At 37.9% G+C, this 22,166-nt stretch overlaps 1 protein-coding gene across 1 annotated transcript in view; it reads right to left on the bottom strand.

Moving 5' to 3' along the window:
* The window catches only part of hpse2 (heparanase 2), a 65,604-nt gene that overhangs the window by 28,068 nt on the left and 15,370 nt on the right, over positions 1–22,166 (bottom strand). Inside the window, exons 4-5 of the mRNA XM_030155914.1 lie at positions 5,294–5,467; positions 3,987–4,158 (exon numbers count right to left, since the gene is read on the bottom strand). Of these exons, the coding sequence (XP_030011774.1) occupies positions 3,987–4,158; positions 5,294–5,467 (346 nt within the window). The remainder of the gene's footprint in view (positions 1–3,986; positions 4,159–5,293; positions 5,468–22,166) is intronic.

Genomic DNA, 22,166 nt, shown 5'->3' with positions numbered 1-22,166 from the left:
AAATGTTTGTGACAGATCAGTGGAGCATTGATTACAGCTTTCTTTCCGCTTCAGATTTTTACTGTTGATAGGTACGTTCAGGACTGCTCAGCAAATTGAAAATGATGTGAGTTATTTCGGTGAATTACTTCCAAAATCAAAACCACTCTAATAAAAGTATGTTTCCAGAAGGTTTTCTGAGGTGATCGGTGTTGCCAACAGTACAGTAATTATGCATTCCCAGGCCAAAAAGCAGTTTTAGATTTGATGTCAGGATGCATTCACTGTAGGATCGTTTATGTCATGTAATGTCACAATAAATATATCATAATGTAACTCCATTCAGAGTTGCACAGTTTTTGGACATGCTCTTATGTTGATGACCACTGCGTAAAGTCTTCTCTAGCCATAAACTGATGACCACTGCGTAAAGTCTTCTCTAGCCATAAACTGATGACCACTGCGTAAAGTCTTCTCTAGCCATCCACTGATGACCACTGCGTAAAGTCTTCTCTAGCACATGCTGTAGAGGTGGGGTTCAGGTCTGGACTTTATGATGGCCAGTCCATGTGTGGAAATGAGGTCTAATACTCCCTGAACCACTCTTTCACAATCTGATCCTGATGAATCCTGGTATTATCATGTTGAAATATGTCTGTCATCAGCAAAAACACATCCACTGATGTCCAAACCTGGTTATCTAGTCTGACCTCAGTTTTCGAACTCATAATGTTGAGAACCCAGACCTGACCAAGTGAAACAACCCTTGATCATAACACTGCCCCCTCAGGCTTGTACTGGAGGCATTAGGCATGATGGGTAATCACTTCATCCGCCTCTGTCCTCACCCAGATCCACCCATCACTCCAGAACAAGGTCGATCTGGACTCATCAGACCACATGACATGACTTTTCCATTGAAACACAGTCCAATCTTTCTGCTGCTCACTGCATCAGTTACTGTTAAAGAATTATACTAACCACTCCAGTAATGATTAGGGATGTCCCGATCCAAGCTAAAGATCGGTATCAGCTGCTGATCTGGCATGTTTTAGAAGATCGTATCGGATTTAGTCACAAGATCGGGCCGATCTGGGCCAGGTTCTAGGGGAGAGCAAGAGGGGGCAATGCCCTCTTAAACAAACATCTTGCCCCATCAAATGAAACTTTCCGAAGGTAGGGAAAACGAAAATGAGCTGCACAACAGCAGGAGACTTTGAGGAATTAGTAAAGTGTCTTAAGTTTCACTTTCACATTGTACGGTCGCATGGTCTGCGTGTACTCATTGTGAGGTATGTACGGCACGGAACACACCCCGTATAATCCCTGGCCAGACCTGTCTATAGAAGCGCAATAGCAGGCGTGGCAAACATAAGGCCCGCAGGCCAGAAACAGTCTACCAAAGGTTCTAATTTGACTCACAGTATGAATTTGGAAGGTGCAAAAATTATGCTAAAGTTATAAAGACTCAAAGGTCTCATATTTGTTTTATTTCAGGTTCCACATTCAGCCCAACTGTGATCTAAAGTAAAATAATAGCAAAATAACCTATAAACAATGACTACTTTAAACTTTAAATCAAAATTTCATTGTAAAAAGTATCAGTATTGGAAAAACTAAACATAAAAAAAATCAGCAAAAAAATCTAGATCAGGACATCACCAGTAATCATCCACTGGAAGGATCTTACTTATTTACTCTGTTAAATTCAGGTGACAAATGTATATTTATTATGAAAATTTCAAATTCTGCATAATTTAGAGTCAATAGCACTGAACAATAATTTGACACTTATCAGTTAGGCCTAGTAAATACAATTAGTGTAGGATATCTCATTTTATTTAATTGTCCAATACAATCAGGACAGCAAAATATGAATCCTACATATGTATTTGCTTGTCTTTTCTCATTTAATTTCACTGTATCCACAGTTTCAAAGGCCATGACATAGACTTTAATCTGCTTTATTACTATTTATTTTTGCAATGTCTCTAAATACGGTTAATTATTCATAATTCTGTGCTTGACTGTTATTGTTGTGTTTGCTTTTTTTGACCATGCAGTTTTATACCCCCAAATTTCATTGTACGCCCTTGTGCAATGACAATAAAAAACCTATTCTATAACAATCACGCTTAATATGAGGATTAGAACTATATTTACTTGAGGGACTCCTGTAAAACTGCCATCTTCCACACAAAAAATAACCAGTATGTTTTGAATAATGTGGCAAAATCTACTATTTGTTCACTTGATTATTACTCAGGTATTGCAGTTTTCCTGAAAAATATTTAAGCATCTGGTATGATACTTCAATATTTCATTTCTGACAAAATGGGGTAGCCTCTGGAACAGACAAAAAACTCATCTTCCCGAGAGCCTTAAACTGTGGATACACATTGAAAACTGGGAGAGAGGCCATGAAGAGCTTTTAAAATGATCAATAAAATACTTATATCAACACTAAAACATAGTGGGAGTCAGTGTACAGAGGGAGAAGGTTTGGATCTAGTTATACAGAGTGATCTCACCCATTCCTCATATTAAAGAGTGACTTTTTGTTTTTATTTGGAGCATTTTTTTCAATCTTCAACTGCAGTCACAGTGTATTTAGATAGTTTGACACTGACAAAATTGTGTGTGTCCATCTATGTTTGATTTTCAGTCTGTGTTTGTTGTACGCAGCCACCGATGTATTCATATTAACCAGATTTGTTTCCATTTCAACAGACAGAAAGCTCAAAGAGGCTTAAGTTTTTTGGACGTGATGGGTGTATGTTGGGGAGATGTCGTCATCTGTTTAGTCAATAGGAATTTCAACAAACTAAGACGGGCAGTAACTTTCGACAGCTCACATACAGTGACGCTCTAGGGTCTGGGTGAGATTAAGCTTTGTGGTAACTGCGTATTTAAATGTGGGAGGGTATTTTCTACCATTCTGTAAATGATCATCTATCAGTTCTGTTAATACATATAAAGTGTTAAATGTTATGTTTTGTATAAACTGTACATAAGTAATCCATGCATCAAAAAAAGCACATTTTAACAGTGTTAAGTGTCACTGTTAAACTAGTTTGATAAGTAAGCACCAAGACTTTTATTCTTTTCTATATGATTTTACGCAGCCTGTACACTCCGCTGATCATATTTTTTGTTTTTATTTCACTCTGGATGTTCCTTTATTTTCTATAAAGCATATTTAATTGCTTTCGTGTATTAAATGCACTATATAAATGAACTTTCCTTGCATTAATTGCTGTTCAGACCTCAACCTTCATGCTTATTATCACTGGTTATTTCTTGTTTGTCTTTCAGAATGATATAAAATTAAACTTTATGAGGCTTTAAATTTGTTTGTAGGCATGAGATGAGCACTCACTGTTCTTTATTTACCATAACAGTTACTTGTTTAATTGGTTTGCAGAGATTTTTAAAGTAAAAACAGTCAAATTATATATCTTTTTTTTAACACAAACAATGTTGTTGTTCTTATTTTTGTATGCAGGACATTCCTATTGTCTAATCTTAGGAGCTGGATGTTAGAAAGACATCTTTACAGCAAAGGAAACATTGCATGAAATTGAAATTCCTTTGTACTGATTCTACTTATTTAATATTTTGTGGATGTAAGATATAAGGCATGACACTGCTATGTCAGGAGAAAACAGGCTGTGGTGTGTGTGAGAGCTGGATGAACTTCTGGGTAAAGCCGGCAGGTGGGACATTGTGCCGCCACGTTATCAATCAGGTGACACTTTATTTAGGCTGACGTGGTATAACTGGAGCTGCGATCCTGAAACCTGCCGAGTGGAAATCCATAAACACTGAACACCACTACAATGTGTGTGAGCGCGTGTGCATGTGTGTGCATTAAACACTGTAAAGCTCAGTAAAAGTCCCACACCGCTGCAGCATACTTTCCACTACCTTCCCCTTTTTTTTTTCCACAGGGATAACCTAACAAGGAGTGGAATATTGCCCAATCAGTGTTTTACTTGCTGACTCACCCGTCCAGCAGAAGAATGGCGTTTTTCCGGGGTCGTCCAGCATTGGGGCCATAGAGGTGAGCTCTGTGGTAGTAACGTACAGACTGCAGCAGGGTTCGTAGCTTAGCGTAGTCCTGAGCCCACTGGGTGCTGTTGACCGCGCGGCCCACCATGCTGCGGTAAGCATTAGGCTCTAGGAAAAGAAGATGCAAAACCCTGAGCCAAAGAAAAAGAGTTTACACAAGCAACAGTGGGGAGGTGGCAGTGAATATTGTTGTTGTTGTAGTCTGATCTTGCTCGCCTAGAGAGTATCTAACAGGCAGTAGAAAAAGGGGATAATTGAGCAATTCGCAGTAGTACAGACAGATGGACTCAATGTCAGGCACACAGGGTGGCCTTGCAGAATCACTAAAACAAAGAGAACGAGGGAGCTAGGTTTACCAAAAGCAGGGAAACTAAACTTTTGCAGGCGCACTGCTGTTTAACCACCCAGCTGAAGAGCACACCATCATTATATGTGTACCAGGTAGTTTATGATCTGTTACAACATAAAAGTTTCAATATGTCTGTTTTATGTGTGGTTGTGCCTGAGCGGCATTCCTGAAAACTATAAGAATATTATTAGCACATTTCAAAAGATCACCTTTGCAGTCAGCATCTACAAATTGGTTCTTTGTCTTCGCAGTCTTGATGATTTACAAGAAATAATTATTTATGTTATGGTTCACGGCCTCACTAAAACTTTTACATTCTTCAATCAATGGATTTTGCATGGTTCTTTAAGGCTCAACCTAAAATAAGAGTTTCTTTTGTAAGCTTTACTGCAGATGAAATGAAATGAAAATATGATGTGATGTGCAGAGAAACACAGGGCTCTGTGTGCACTGCAGTTCCCCAGAAACACAGATGGTTAGGATGACATGAGGACTAGCAGTTCCTTTCATCCCTGAATGAACCCTTGCCTTAACCGTTTCTGTGCCGGACACACTGACAATTTACTCTTTAAGTAATAACTCTATCAAAGCCTTTACTGAGGTTTAGCAAAAACTGACCTCAGTCTTCAAGCTCTGTAAAACTCTGATCAAAGAATCTGAGTTAAAGAGGAAAATTATTCACTTTATTATCTATTTATTTATTACAAAGTGCATGTGAAGTACCGCTTTATTAGGCAATTACGCTAACAATCAAACAGTGCAGTGAAAGATTTTGCATCAAGATATTTAGATAATGTTCATATGCTGCACACTTCATGTACTTTAAAGCAGTGACACTAAAATAGAACAGCTGGTGACAAAAATGAAGTGGTACTTTCATGTGTCTGTGCTCACCATTGCCCAGCTCCCAGGATATGTTGTACTTCTTGCCAGCGCCATACTTCAGAAGGCTCAGCGTGGACGAGGTGTTCCAGGAGTTGTCTGGGTTTCTGTGCAGTGCGTTGAGCCCCAGGATCAGGTGTAGACCAGCACAGTCAGCAAAGTTGTACAGTTTGTCTAAAGACCTGGCTGGGAGAAACCCACAAAGCAGTTGTAACTTTGATTCTTTTAAGGCACCTGAAAATACCAGAACTTTAAAGAAACTGTATGGAAGTCAAAAATCTACTGATTCTCATATCAATCTACGTGTGTAGGTTTGAAAACATATTGTGATTCCAGACTCTGTAGCTAACAGTATTGAAGATGTAAACAACTGTATTCACTTTTGGTGCAATAGTGCACATATAGCAGAATTGCAAAATACTGTATCATATTTTAGATGACAAGATGCACGCAGATGTAGAAGGTAAATCACAGTCAAAGACACAATCAAAAAAAGGATGAAAAAAATTTCCTCAAAATCTAAAACTGAGGGGAAATTTGCCTCAGCAAGTGTTCTCCTATAATGCAATGGACAACAAGTTAAAATTAGTTTTAAAATATTCGTACCATCTAAGTAGAGATAAGACTATTATAATGAATATTTTTGGCTTCAGAAGAACAAATAACTTTAGTTTTATCAGAATTAAGAAGTAGTTTGTGGTTATCAAGTGAAATGTAGATGAGCCTAGATTTACCAGCTGAATGTATAGCATCATCTTTACAGTATAAGACAGTATCATCGGCATAAAAACGAACAGTGCAGCACAGAATTATGAGCTGTATTTAATGGCTAAGGTTAAAGTTTAGTTTGCTTTGTTAATCCCACATGGAAATTTGTTTTTTATATTTTACCCATCCTAATACACACAAGGTATTTAGCATTAGCATGTAGCACATTAAAAACAGTGAGCAGCCATTGGAGGTGCTCGGGGATCAACCACAGATCTTCATTAGTACTGTGTTCAGGAGCATCATCAACAGAACTAACCCATATGTACCTGTTTAAAACCCACAGAGAAACTGTCTTGTGTATTTTTTGTATATTAGTATTTGAGATATTCTAAATATCTGGAGCGAATCGGGATCTAGTATGGTACGTTTGTAAGTGTAACATGGAATCTCAACTGCATCAGTAAATTCAGATGGTACTATGACAGAAATTGGTGCTTCTATTTTTAGAAACAAAAAGTGAAAATATCTTGTTTTTTTTGTTTTTTTTACAGATTTAGAAGTAAAGGCTTGGGAAAAAGAACAGATGATAATGTATTTAAAGCTTAAAAGTGAAATGACAGCAATCCGAGACACCAAACACCATATGCCTGTTCTTGAGGCAACCTTGGAGGGTATTAGAGAGAAGAGGATAGAGTTATAGTTAAGACACACACAAACACACTCACACAAACCGCTCTGTAATTATAGTAGTAGGATTTAGCCTTTCTTATTGCAGATGTATTGCATTTGTTTCTGAGCTGACCGAGGTCTCCGGATGCCTGTCAAGAGTCCAAGCCTTATTTCTCTCTTTCAGCAAGGATGAAATTTCTGCAAGTTATTTGTTAATCAGATTCATATGCACCCAGCACCAAATTGTACTATATTCAGATACTGCGAGCTGCATCTAGGGATTCATTCTGGAGTCATTTGTCATGCACCAGGTGCTGAACTTTATGTTTGCGCATCTGTCTACATTTGTACACATGACAGCGGTTCAGTTACATTCAGTGAGAACGCACACGGACTGATTTTCCCATCATGGACTCCTGTAGTGATGTGCTCCTCAGAGCAGCAAGCACAGTATCGTTCTGTTCTCCTGAAGCTGACTGCTCACGTTTATGTCTGCTGTCTCCATCAAAGCACATCAGTCTAACCGTGCGCTGTTAGGGTTGAGTGGTAAAAGATGAGGGCCTACCACAAATGTTGGCATATGGTGAGTGTGCCAGACGTGTTTGTTTATATTAAAATGTGCGACTGCAGCCTGCTCCTGGATACCTCATGCTCTTGTTTTGAAATTTAATCTGTTTGGAGTCATTCTGTTAATGTAAATATTACCCTGATCTCTGACCCCTACTTCCCAAGGCCAACAGGAAACAGATGAAGACTATGTGCCGATCAGGTTTTAGCTAGAGTTTGCCCTAAAGTCTGGGTTAGGCAAAAGCAGGACTTGCCAGTTGTAGCTCTACCCAGTGTGAAATAAGCAATGTTGTATAAAGTACTAGAAAGCCACACTTGAGTAGGAGAAAAGGTACCCTAACAAAAAATTACTTTATTTATCACACTGGAAGAAAAATCCAAGGCACTCTCTTTCAACATTAAAATGCCTTTATTGTCATGGCATGGCCATATCTAGACCTAGATATGACCTAGATCATTTTAATTCCAGTGTGATAAATACTTTTTGAATCCCTTTTTCCAAAGAGCACCTTGAACAAACTCTTTTTTGGTCCGAGAAGGATTCCTTCCCAAACATTTTTTGAAAAAATTGCTTTAGCAGAAGTTCAAGTCACCATCTGAAATGCTATTCAAGTTAAAGTCTTTAAGTATCTAGTATTTACTGTACTGAACCCATAAAGACCCAAACATCCACCAACGACCAAAACCATCTACTAATCTAAAATGTAAAATACCTGTTGATCCATTAATCTTACCAATACATGTGTAAAATACAGTTTGTCATCTTTTCATGGTCATCAGATATGACCCATTTGGACGTTCAGAGGCTCCGTAGTGAACATGGAAACACCGTCATCTTCTACATTAATTCAACAGTAAAACCCATGGAGTTGGATCAATGACAGTGGATGGACACACTTCTTTCATTTATATTCATTTAATGATGTATTTTGATGAGAATGTCAGTTTTTCTTCAGTTTTCCTTGTTTTTTTTAATATAATAAAAACCCTCAACTTTGATCTGAGCTTTTATGAACATCTATATGATCAGTACATTCAATATTGGAAAAAACCTGATTTTTACTGGAAAAATGCAAAATACAGGGGATTATTTTATAATAAATGGTGACAAATCACTTAAAAATGTTAAATATAGAGAACTAATCTATGGAAACTACCACAAAAGTAGCACTGGGTCTTTATGGGTTAAGTATATCAAAAAGTCTACAATTAAATGTACTCAAGTAATGAAAGCAAAGAACAAGTACAAGTAAATGTTAATAACAACCAAAGGCAGTCAGACTTTTGAATATTACGCTGCTGCTCACATCAACAGATTGCCGGAAGGCTGAGTGTGGACTGTCGTTTGCTCTTGTGTATTACTCGATTAGGCCTAATGACAAATCAGCTTCCTGACTTTGTTGCAGTCACCGGTCATCTCAGCAGTGAAAACATCAAATTTCCTTTAATTTATTTTGGCAGCAAGTAATGATACTGTGCATTAAATATGTATCAGAGTAGAACTATACAATTGAGTTAGGAAATGTAGTGAAGTAAAAGTGAAAGCAAACAGAATAAGAAATAGGCTACTCAGTAAAGTGTAAATTCTCCCAAAACATACTTGAGTACAGTAGTGAAGTATTATTACATTGTTACTATATAAGAGTGGAAATAAGAAGTAATACAAAAGCCGATTAGGTCGGGGTACATGCTGGGTTTGTCCTCTGGCTGTGTGTTACGCTGTTACGGTGGTAAAGGCTGGACTGACCACAGGTTTGGGTGTGATTCCTGGCCAGGGTCACCCACTGCCTCCTCTGTCTTTCCTGTTTCTCCTCACCATGTAGCTATCCTGATAGAGTGCAAACCGCCAGCAAATCTTTAAAAAACAGATGTCTGGCTTTAAGTCAGGGTCATTCACATATGCACAATGCTTGAGGTCAAATGTGTTCTTCTATCCCGCATTTACTGTAAGCCTTTATTTCCAAAAGGGCACTGGTTATGTATAATCCACAGAGCAAATAGAGAGAACAGAAAGATTGCTTGTTGCACCTGGCATTAATTCTCTCTCCAGCACTGACAGGACAAAGCCTGAAAACAAAAAAAATGCCTGCATTAACAATAGTTTTATTGCATACAGCGCTCTTCTGGAGTGTACTTCTGCTGAATAAACTGTCTGTTCTCTATCTCATTATTAACCACCAATAACATTATTATCATAACTGCTATTATCATAACTCCTTCCCTCTGTGGTTAAATCTGAGTGGTGTCTGTTTGCAGCAGCTGAGAGCAGGGTAACAGGACAGAGAAAGTAGCGCCAGATGTGGCTGTCAGGATGAGTGATTCCAGAGTTTTCTTTACCTGAGATCTGAGCAGAGGGTGATCAGCCTTGCTCCGAGACACAGCTAGCAGCCCTCTGGCTGTGGTGCACACATATTATAAAAGGCTCTGCGAGGAGCATCAAACTGCTACAATATTGGATCGCTTCTGGCAGGTTTAAATTAGTGTGTACAATCAAATAAATGTCATGTGTTTGAATGTGGTTTTATTATTCACTCTACTATTACCATTTATTCAGAACACATAGATGCCTGAATGTAATTTCTCACACCTACCTCAGAGAATTTACTAGAAGTTATTTATTTAATAGGAATTGGAACAGAAATTAAACATGTTTTGGGGGAGGATTATTAAAGCCCTCTATCATTTTCTGGTAAAATTTGATGTTTAGATAAGTGAAACCATTACATTCTCACAGAATACCACAAAACACATGACCATTCTCCTACAAAATGCAGGTAAAAAACTTACATCAGTGGTATTATGGGTCAAATTTGACTCTGAAATTATGGTTTATTTATGCAAAAATAAGTAAGTAAAAAGTAAATAAGTACATAAAATGGCATAATAGTATAATAATATTGAATATTAATATTAAAATTAATTAATTAATTCAAAGTAAGTGTACTGACTAAAGTACATAAATAGTGTCTATTTTTGATTAAAATGATTTGCATATTGTGAGTTGGGAATCTAAAAGGCATAAAATATCATTGGAAGTATTATAACTAAGATGGATAATAGGTTAACTAGCAAAAAAGTGTCATTTTTCAGTGTTTAATGACTCCAAATACTGGTGAAATGTGATCCATGAACACGACACGAGGGTTAAGATCAGCTCATATGTATGTTAGCTCTGCAGCTATTCACCAGTTTATTTGGTTCGCAGAAATCTGAGAAACAATACTAGGGAACTTTGCATCTCTTTACCTGGGGTTAATCCTTGGTTAGTCTGCTGGTGAACAGTAGCTTTAGGTTCTATTTTGGTGGCATACAACAGCTAGTAGCCTAAGGAGGAGTATAACATTAGTAGTCGGCACAGCCAGGCTCTTGTTTATCGACTTGTAAGAGCAAGGAATCAAATGGTTTCACAGAGAAAAGATGCTGAATAGATCCACCCTGCTGGTGTCAGAAAATCTGCAGATCACCAAGGCCAAACATGAAAGAGCTCCTACACTGACACTGGAAATCCCTGAAACTACAAATCTGTGATCTCAGTCAGAAGAAAGTAAAGACATTACCCAGGGAGTGTGTACGGACACGCACATATACGACATATGTTTGCGTGTTGCTCGACATCACTGCCACATCTGCAAAGTTGAAGAGAAAGAAATGTAGCAGGATTCTATGAAATATGAAGATAAATTGTTCAGGGTGGAATAGCGGCACTTATTATCATTGGACAGTCACTCTCCCAAATGGGAACGACATAAATGATCTACTGTTTCACAAACACAGACACTCAATCAAGCCAACACAAAATAGCTCTTAATTCTGTTAGAAGCATCAACAGAACATTAACATCGACATTTAATTTGTCCCTTTTATGAAAATGACAGTTTGTTTTATAATACAATCTGTAAAAGGACTATGATTTATCAGTTTCATATAACAATGACGGCCTGTGTACAAGGTCGAACTTTACTGGACTTATTCAGTTTTCAACTTCTCTTTTATGTTACTAACAGTCCAGTCGGAAAACAAGCAGAACAAACCCAAAATGCTTTGTGTGCATATGTGTGTGTGTTGGCGTGACTTTGTCCGTTTGTGTGTAACGGAAAGAGTGGGGTCTGGATATTGTCAGGCTGTCTATCTGATAGAAAAGCCAGTTCTGTGAAGCAGAGAGGCCGGCAGCATCAGTCAGCGCTATGGCTCATTTCTGCAGCTCTGCATATTCACTCAAACACTGGAATACACACAGGTCTACATACACTGGACTTGTACGCACTCATACTAACAGTGTTTGTTAGTTTTTATACCACCCACATGAAACAGACCCCTGCTTCAGGTTTCCAAAGATATCACACGTTTCTCTGTTTCTGCACCTTGAGTGAATGATTTTATTGCTGCCTGACAGGACAAGTGAGTAATTTTGATTTAAGTGTCCTGAGAATGTATTTAGAATATTTCTATGGCACTATAATATATCTGAAGGATAAAATGTGAAAAAAATAGATACTTTAGTCAGTTAACATACTTTTTCTTATTTGTAGGAAGAAATGGCATCACTTTATAATGCATGAAACCATATGTCATATTAACTAAAAAGCTGTCAATAGCTATGAAGAGGAAACAAACAGTATCTTTTAAAATTTTGTTTCTCAAGTTCAATTTTTCTAAATTGTGAAAACAGTTTTCGTCCTAGATTTCGACAACTGAGCTCAGAATTGGCAATACAGACCTACATTCCCCATCATTTACGCTTCACGAACCAAAATATAGAGCACAGCAAAACCTTTGTTTTCTTTCTCCATACAGAAATATAATAACTTGCTGCCAGATACAGCTTACTGCCACAGAAAATGTCAATTTGGATGTTTAGTCCCATCAAAGTCAGACACACACAAACACATGCACACGCACAAAAGAGACTCGAGCCGAGCTCTGGCTTGCTTTAAAAGCCAAATCAAAACCGAATCCTCAAGAGACATGTGCAGACAAGGGAGAAGGCTGTTTAGAGAAATTAATTCTTTTTTTCCTGTTTATGGGTACAATGTGTTTTTCCATAATTTAAAGATGCACATGTTGCACTCGAACTTCTACACCACGCACACTTCTCATAAACTTAACAACAAAACATAAAAATAAGGACTGACCAAGAAATATATTTAACACTTTACAAAGAATTTCATATTTTTTAGATTAAAAATGCCAATTCTTAAGCCAAAGACATGTGCATGTAATGACATCATGCTCATTACACTGTTCCCATATGTAAGAGCAGAGATGCTTGTAATTTTCTCTGTCAGCTGTAACAACTCATATTACACTGACTTGAAGCGTGCAGTGAAAACACATACACACTCCATGTGCACTGAGAACTCAGTGAGGGAAAGCTTGGTGGAAAAAGCAACTCTGACACTGTGCATTCATCAAGTTGTTCGTAACTTGCCGGGGACAATTGCTGATGACAGTATTAAAGGTTTTACCAGATGGATTGAAAAGTAATTTGAAATTTATACTTAACACACAGTGCCTGCACATATGCCATCACAGATAAACAACACTACCCGTCATGAAAACTGGAGAAGTAAACTGCTAAAAATGGAGGAAAATTCAAGTGTGGCACATTTATCATCAGCTCTTCCATCATGGTTTCTCTCTCCTTTCTCCACCAGCTCCAGTAATTCGTCTAGCAACTCAGTGCCTTCTGTTTCTCATTGGACCAGCTCCTCCACTAACCAGATCCTCTGTGGCTGCAGAAAAAGACCCTGTAACTGAAGCAAGGTCATCTCAAGACCAATGTTTCCAATTCACAGGTTTTTTTTTTAAAGGTAGTCAAAAGTTTAGGAACAACTATCGATGTGATAAGGTTTGATCATTCATCCATATCGGTCAAAGCCAGACTAGTATACTGTTACGGCCACTTTATTGAAAGCTATTAAATGCGGTGGTTTGTTGTGTTCACATGGTGTATCTGCGACTTATCCTGACGTTAACTTGACACTGCATGTTAGGGTTGCGCAGAGGGAGAAATGTGGTTCTAATATTGTGTGAGTCTGCTGCTCCACCAGCGTGTTGCACAGAATCCAACGCCTCCATGTTTACACACACACATCTTAACATGGACTCTTCTTTCATACAGGGTGGCTCAACTCCAACAAAACCATTCAGGTCAAACCACTTTTGTATTTTTGAAGAATGTAAGATATGTGGCGGGCACCTGTTTTCAATTCTGTTAGTTGAGGGGGACCGATGTGTGTGTGAGTGTGAAAACAAGAGTGAGAGAGAAAGATTACCTCAATCTGTGAATTTGCTGTGACTAGACTTGTGTGTGGCCCTTCCTCTGTGTACCCAGTGTAAGGAGACGCTGAGCAAGTCGACAGAGCTGGTGAGTAAGATGAGTGGTATGTTAACATACACTGTTCCCGATGTAAAGTACATCCACTCACTGCTGCTCTGTGTGTGTGTCTGCGCCAGCCGAGGCCACAGGCTGCAGTAGACAACAAATCAAAGACAGAGAAGTGGACAAAATAACATCAACTGCCTTTCACTGGCTTTGGGCCATGTAACTCAAACCACTTGTAGGGAGAACAGGGTTTGAGGGAAATGTGTACGGGGTGTGAGTGGTTTTCACATCTGTTTGGCAATGGTCGCTGTCTATCACTCCCTAATGGGAAAAGTACGCTCTTTAGATACTAATGACCTCACTATGTTTGGCTTATAAAGAAACAAGGTGTGTGGAAGTATGTTTCCCAAGAGGGAAACATCACCATGTCTCTTCACTTGTTTGCATTATGGAGCTACCTACAAACCACAACCAAACACAACCAAAGCAGGAGGAATTTAACAGTTGCTTTCATAAACAAAAACTCTTCATAAATCATTACTCCAGCTGACAGGCTGTTTAGTGACTTGCACATCTAACTGTACGTTGATTTCCGTCTAAGACATGTCGGTCCTTAATCAACTCTGTTATTGTGTAAAATGTTTTAGAGTAAATTGCCACAGGTTGTCCACTTACAAGTTCTCCAGCAGCTGTCCTCCTGTTGAAAACATGCTCATTGGGTGTTTATTACTAGCCCTGGGTAGGCCCTGTTGTTTAGCAGCATCTTGTAAAGCAAAAGGTGGAGCAAGGTCAGTCTGCAGTTATGTAGGTGTTATGTAAGTAGATGGGAGGATGTGGATGCAGGAATGACTGAACGGTGGACTTCAGCTGTGGATGTATTCAGAGAAGTGGATGTGCTGCCAAATCCACCAGTGGCCACTCATGTTACTGCGATGAAAAAAATCCTCTGTGGCTCAAAAAGCATAGCAAAGCCCACACTGATAAAAGAGCCATTTGTAAAACTGATGACAGGACAGGACTACTTTAACAGCATTAAGATCAGATATTAGTCATTTTACTGAGAATTTAGTGTTACAATGACTTTCATCAATTTAACAGAGACTATTTTACTTGTTAATCGGTGTATCATCTTATTTCTATATTCATATTTCATTCATTACTCCAACCTTTCCCTGGCCCCAACAAATTTGTTTTGTACATTTACATGGGCTGTATGAGAAGGTTTAGACAAATGACATATTTGGTTGTTCAGGCCTTCAAGTCCCATTTGTTGGGTAGAAAATGCAACACAAGACACATTACTATGTAGATTCAAATACAGACAAAAATAGGATTTCGTTCAAAGTTTGCAGTTTTGTGGTTCCTATTGTTCTGTCTCAATGACTGTTACTGTCACTGTGAGCCAATAAGAACAAATGTAATTTGAGTGGGTTTATGCAAAAATATCTCATTGTCTGAATAGTAATAATATATTGATTCAGATGAGCACAGACAAGGCCATGACACTCTTGATTAAAAAACAACTTAAAAACAACAAATATCTCCCATTTGGGTACAGATCCTTTAAAAACACATTCCACCACATGCAACCACTGTGTGTTAAGAATCTCTAAGGCTGATCATTTTAACAGTGCTGTTCTGCATCTCTTTGACATGAAAACAATGATAAAGTCAGTATTCAGAGCCATTCCCCCACAAGGCAGGAGCATCAAAGCCACACCTGACATTTACCACCACAGATTAGTACCACTGTCACTTCCAAAGAGAGCAGTTGTAAAGATTTCACCTCTTATCCAATAAGTCATCTCATCACACACCTCTGCTGATGCTGTAATTCAGCACTGATTGCTCCGTAATTGCAGAGAAATAAGACTCCTCAGGGATGACAGAGGGAAACAAAAGAGCAAGTCACCCTGGGCTTTACTGCCCCTGAACCATCAACGTGTTTGGACTTAAAACAATGCCTGAAGGTCTTCCCATGAAACACCTGCTCGAGCAGTGACCACAGAACTAATTGGTTATTACCCAGCCAAAGGAGGACATTTTTAGATGCTTAACAAATGTCTCATTTACCACCTTGAAATTCATCATGGACAAAAGTTGTAAGATTGGCAAACCATGGGCAAACAAAGCATTTGTTTTAGGGTGTTTAGGACATCTGCTACATTCCCAGATTGGGGGGGGTATCTTTGATCCCAGCGTGTGTGATGGATGAGGGTTATGAAGACCAGATCCCAACCAGGGCAGCAAAGCAAACACACAGAATCCCAGACTCCTTTTCACTGCTGGAATAATCACCATAATCACTGCAATCATCTTCTATTCTAAAACTATATCCGCACGCATTACTTATGCCACAGTTAAAGTGCAGGTTCAGCCTTCGCCTCAATGAACAGAGCCAGATTAAACAGTGACAAAATCACCAGTTAGCTTTTTAACAGTTAATTATGCTGGGAAAAATGATGAAATATGTAGTGTTGTCTACACTGGTTTTGCCTGCTATTTATTGTTTTGTAATTAAAATATAATGACTAACATTTAATCTTAATGAACTATAATGAAATAAATGATGGCATAACATTTTTTGATTTCATAACTCCTCAAATTTGCCACTAATACCTTCATAAACTTGGAACAAACTATTTCAGAGAGTTCAAACCATACAAAAAGACAATTTCTCAAATAAATGAACCTTTACAGACTAAAACACCCAAATCTGCATATTCAGCTTTCTCTTCAACTTTTAAAATTAATATACAGTTCACAGCTGCCTCTGTAATTAATTTTAATAAATGCTTTCAAACTCTAAACTCTAAATTGAGCTCAGCTGCCAAAGCTGTCAACATACAAATAATAATTCATGGATATCACTGTCTGTGGTAAAATAATTATGTCGGAAAACTGCAAATCAAGAAAAGCCACAGGCCTCCTTCAAAACGTTGGCAGGTGAAGGCTCACTACAGGGGGCACCTGCCTCAGCTGGCTGCAGAGGTTTCGATGCCATAACTCTTAAGTTTTAAGTCTCATTCGCGTTTCTGCAGCACGTCGATGACAATGCTGGGACTTGTCCCAACACTATGATGGATATTCCTGCCAGATGTTTATAATGAAACAGATCATTCACCTTAACAAATATCTCCCAAAGTCTCAGGACGCCTCGTCATTATTCTTGTGCTGGGTTTTGCTGTCTCAGTTGAGCAGCTGGAGTGTCATTACAAAAAGAAATTGAATCCATTTCTACACAGACGCTGACAGCATTTTTACTTTATCATAGCTTTTCATTCACACTAATATAAGTTACCTGACGTTTGTACAAAAATGAGATTTAGAAGTTTTATCATGAAGCTTTGGTCATAGATGCATGATGTGATGTGGTAGATTTAGTAAATGATATTTGTGCTGTGTTTTAATAAAGGTATTTTATACTTACTAATACATTGACAATATTGTATTATAAAATAAGAGATTTTTTCAGTAGGTTTCACAGATGTTTAAACTATAAATGCCAATTCATTTACACCCCTCTGTAAGAAACCTCAAAATATTTTGATCTGTCAAATTGTTTCTATAAACTCTTAAAATTGAATAAATACTTTGAGTATTTATTTGATTCTTTTTCTTGATCCGTATAACTGAGACAGAAATGTGTCTGTGGGAAACCAATCCAAGGAAACCAGAGAATTCAACATGGATGTGGTTCTTAAACTTTCCCCACAACACTGAATGTGAAACTAACCGATAGAACAGATGGTGATATTCAGTAACATTATATTTTCAAGTACATCTCATTATCTGTAAAAGAACATATCACTCATGTGTAGCCTGTGGTCGAGTGGTTGATGGTGCCCATCATGTCCCACAGTGTCCATGTCCACAGGGTACTGTTAAATTTCAATCCCCTCTGTCTCTAACATTTCTTATTTTCTCATCTCTATTGTGGGACCAATAAAGGCATACAAATGCTTTAATTGGAAGAACATAGAACAATCTAAAACGTTGAAAGAAAAAAGTATATGCATTCAGGCCATGTGGTAGCTGTGGTCTAAAAGACCAACAGAGAAATAATTGGCTGATGTGCCCTTGAGCAAGGCACTTACCCCCTCCTAGCGTGCAATGTGTGGTGTGTTCCTGCATGTTCAGCTTGTGATGGGTTAAAAGCAGACGGTCAATTTCAGTGTGTGTTGCATGTCCATATATACAATATGTACAAATAGAGATACTGCTTCTTCTGACTCTATTAATGTAAACTTCATTAATTGTAAATATTGCTGAAAAAGGCCCATGATACTAATAGCAGGAGGGATTATACTAGGAATAACACGTGGCATCTGAAATTTGAGTGTATGAGTCAGTTTATATAGTATTTAAATTTAGCTTTTTTTGAGTGGAGAGAAATTGTTCCACATCTGGTAAGAGTAAGATGTTTAGGTTACATCTGGAGGATTTCATAAATGTTTCATGTTGGGATCTTTGAGATCTATAACAGGAGAATTTTTAGAAGATGAAAAGGCAAAGTGTCCTATAACATCTTCAATCTCTTCTTTTGAAAACAAGAGACAGCTGTATTCCATCTGTTGACTAATAAACAAAACATCTGACTCACCTTAATCCCATAAATTACTCAAAATTGTAGTATTCAACAATGATCTTAGAACATGGTATGAGGACTTAAAATGCACAAATTCTCAGCTGTTTCCATCCTCTATTAGTACAAGCTTCAAATGCGTTAAAAATAGTACTTTATTTTGCATTTTATTCACTGTTTCAAAGAAATAACAATTATTTGCAAATATTAGTGTAGAATGGAACATATGTATATGTACAGTTTCTTGAATGTGAATGAAACTTCTTCCTCTGCTTCATGCAAACTATTAAAAAAGTACGATTCATAAGAGTTAAATACTTTTGTCTTTAGACAGACCTGGATGATGGTTCCATATATATCCCTTTACGTTTCTCTGTGTAATCTGTATGTTCAATATATTCTAATGCCTTGACAACAATGACATCCTAGTTCAGCTTATGCACCAGATGTAGAGTCTCATTTTGTTTGATTAATAACTGCACTGTCAAAATGTCAATGAAACAGAATATTAATATTGTCTGACATTGCAAAAGAATTTTCTAAAGGATCAGTGTTGATTGGTTAGCGTCGGGTAGATGCGCCACGACCAAAGCTTGGCCTTGATTCCATGTCTTTTCTGGACCTACAGTGAAGCATTGTCAAGGACTGGAGTTCACCAAGGAGAGAACGAGCTATCTTGAGCCAGACTATTAGCATTGCGAGTGGTGCACGCTGGCTGCATCAAACCCCAGCCTGGATACTCTGCCAGGGAAAGGACCAGGCCAAGCAAAGCCAGCCAAACATCTGCTCCTGGTTAGAGGTGTCGGCTCCTGCCATTCACAGCAAAGGTTCAAAACCTCAGGGAAAGGTTTCACTTGGCCTCATCTTGCCTGGGCCACTGCAAGCAGTCCTGTACGCTCCCTAAGGGAAGGCAGGTCTGAGGAAAATACCACCGAAAATTCAATTCCACTTTTCCTTTCCGTGCTTCACTCCTCTGACCGAGGCAAATTTCATTACACACTTATGGACTCATAAAATTCCATCAATAACATAGCGTTGTATCCCGCAGACCAGAGTTCATACAGAATCAAACAGCTTTGGAGTAAAACTGCTTGGAGGGCAACTCGCTAAAAAAAAGGTGAAGTGAGCAGCCATGAGTCTAGTCCAGCTTTATTTCTTCCTTCCAAAGTTTTTTTTTCTCAACACATAAACGGCTGCATATTACAGTTCAGACATAAATAAAATGTGTTTTAATTGTGTTACAGTGCCTAAGTGATGAAAGGCCATAAAATAGCTTACATATTTTCCCTGTCATCTTGTAACCATACATCAGCTGGCATCTAATAAAATCTCCAAATAAAAACCCAAGGCACCAATTACTGGATACTTAAGCCAATTAACAAAAAAAAGAAACAAAGACAGACCCTGGCAAATGAGAATGAAAACAATTTGGTCACACATCTAACATTAAGCTTCCATTACTGCTCTAATGAGCCAATAAACTATTCAGAGGTGACTGATCTAAAGATCTAGCCAAACCACTATCTGTTGTTGGTCCGAGTAAAAGTAGGTTACCATCCTCACAGCCAAGCCCAAACTTTGTTCCATATGTGTCTGTCCAAGTCCCTAAGTCTTTAATATTTTTTCAGAATTTGAAACGAACATCCACAAATGTGGCTTCTGCCATAAAGAGTCTTTCAAAGTTTTATTTGACCTAAAAACACAGAGAAGGTCATGCTTTTCTCACTTTCGTTAACATTTTCTCAGTTTAGAACACGTGGGAAACAACCACCCAGAAATCCACTTCAACCTAAACAGAGACGCAAAAAGCAATAGTAAACATAGATCCAAAATGCATGACTGTGCAGTGAAGTCAGGTTTCATTTTAAGGCTTCAGCTGCTTCCTGGAACTGTGGATTACGTTGTTTGGATACTGGGTTGTTTGTTATTTGGCTTTTTGTTGGACAAAGTCTGGTCTGAATCATTGTTTTGGAAGGTAGCTGGACACCTGTAGGGTTGATGTCTTCCTGTGAAAACAGGAATACTGACTGATGTTAACTGACATCTCAGATTTTAGCGCTAATAGAGCACAGAGTGGAGGTTTAAGATAACTCAACTAAAGAGCTGTTGATGATGCATAAAAGTAATTGGATTCAAAGCCAATACTTAAAACCATTATCCTGTCATTCTGCGATTCTGATTCAATGTCCATGATCTGATAAACTTGAAGAAAGTGGAGGCTACACTAAGATAATGCTGTGTCAATTTAAGTTGCAAATTATGACTTGATTTTGTAATTAGTGGTGTATATAACGTATTTAAAGGTTCAGTGTCTGATATTGAATCATATATAACAGTGGTTGTAACTAAAAGAAATACCCCTCTGGTCCATAGAAGTCCATCATTTGAGTTAATGAGTAAGTTTACACATGTACACTAATATTCCTTTTCCTCCCCTAATCCTGAAAAGGCTAAGATTTAAAATAAGCTGATTAAAATGCCAATGAACATGAATATTTCTCATGTAAAAACAGTGTTGTCCACTGATAGCAGACGCTCCTCCCAAGGTTATTATAGTTAACAAAAACTAATGAAATGACGGAAAATAGAATTGAAAAAACATTATCGTTAACTAAAATAAATACAAACTATAATTATAAGAAAAAATGATAACTAACTGAAACTGTATTGTGTGCTTACAAAACTAACTAAAACATACAAAGATTATGGATAAAATTCCCTTCGTTTTCGTCTTTGTCAATGTCGGATTGATATGAAATCGATTTATTTCGCTTGAGCAATTTTAGCTGGCGGCACCATACGGCACTTCACGGTCCGTCACTTCTCGTCACTTGTTGAGTCAGCTTCTTGTCCCAGTTCTACCTGGCAACATGGAGACTAAAGTTGGGAGAAAGCAGCAGAGTCCTGTATGGAACTGCTTTGAATATGATGGCGAGGAAGATAAAAGATATGAAAAAACTAAACTAAAACTAAGCATATAGAAAAAAGAAAACTAATAAAAACTAGCAAACCTGCTCTAAAAATGAATTAACACAAACTGAATCAGAGAAAAAAAAAGTCAAAACTAAATAAAACTAAACTATAATGAAAAATCCAAAACTATCACAACCTTGGTTCCACTATGAAGACTCAGCCTCCCTCTTTTGTTCCTTCAAACACCCTCTGGAAAAAAAGTCAGCTTTCCGATACTTGCTCAAAACTATAAACTTGCCGATGTTCTCTGTGCTAATGTTAAACAGTTGATGTCTTTCTTATTTCAACCATAAATGTAGACTTTTCTTTGGATTCGTCTCTAGGATCTTGTCTTTACTCCAGCTGACTTTAAACTAGGGTCGTTGTGTCGCAACTTGCTGTAAAATACTAAAATCAGATCCATTTTCAAAATGTGAAAAATATTGGCATAGCACCCCCTTTATTGTTAAATGCTCCATTTGTAATAATTCGGACCATTGAAGGAGAAAATGCTGATTACACGATGCCTGTCAAATTCATCATAATAGTGGAATATCAGGGAGCACATAAAAACAAGTTTATGTCCATTCTGAGCCTTTTATTTTTGAATATATTAACTCTGCTCTACAAACTGAAACAGTAGGTAATGGCAGTATACCTTATGATTAGATGATTAAACAGAAAAAACAAGAGGAAGACCATTCGGTTCTATTGTAGAAACAGATGGTATAACATGGTGGACTCCAAAGAGACAACCCACCCCTGTATAAACAGCTCATTGTAATGCAACAAAAACATGATTCTCATTTTCACACAAATAAAAGCACAATAATGAATATATTCTAACCCTTCAGTCTCTCTATTCCAACCCTGAGTCCCCCTAAATCTTACACACTGGACCTTGAAATGCATTTGTTTTAACAAGTAACAGACACATTTTCAGACACTTCAGACACCATCTTACAGACAGAATAATTAGGGAAACAGCTTCTTCACAAATGCCTCTGAGGCGCATACAGGTCCACCTTTCATGTGAGGGTCAAAGGTTGGAAACAGCCAGGAGAGATGCCTCTGGA

The sequence above is a fragment of the Sphaeramia orbicularis genome, chromosome 15 (assembly GCF_902148855.1).
Source record: "Sphaeramia orbicularis chromosome 15, fSphaOr1.1, whole genome shotgun sequence".
NCBI classification, from domain to species: Eukaryota; Metazoa; Chordata; class Actinopteri; order Kurtiformes; family Apogonidae; genus Sphaeramia; species Sphaeramia orbicularis.
This window is presented reverse-complemented; position numbering and strand designations above follow the sequence as displayed.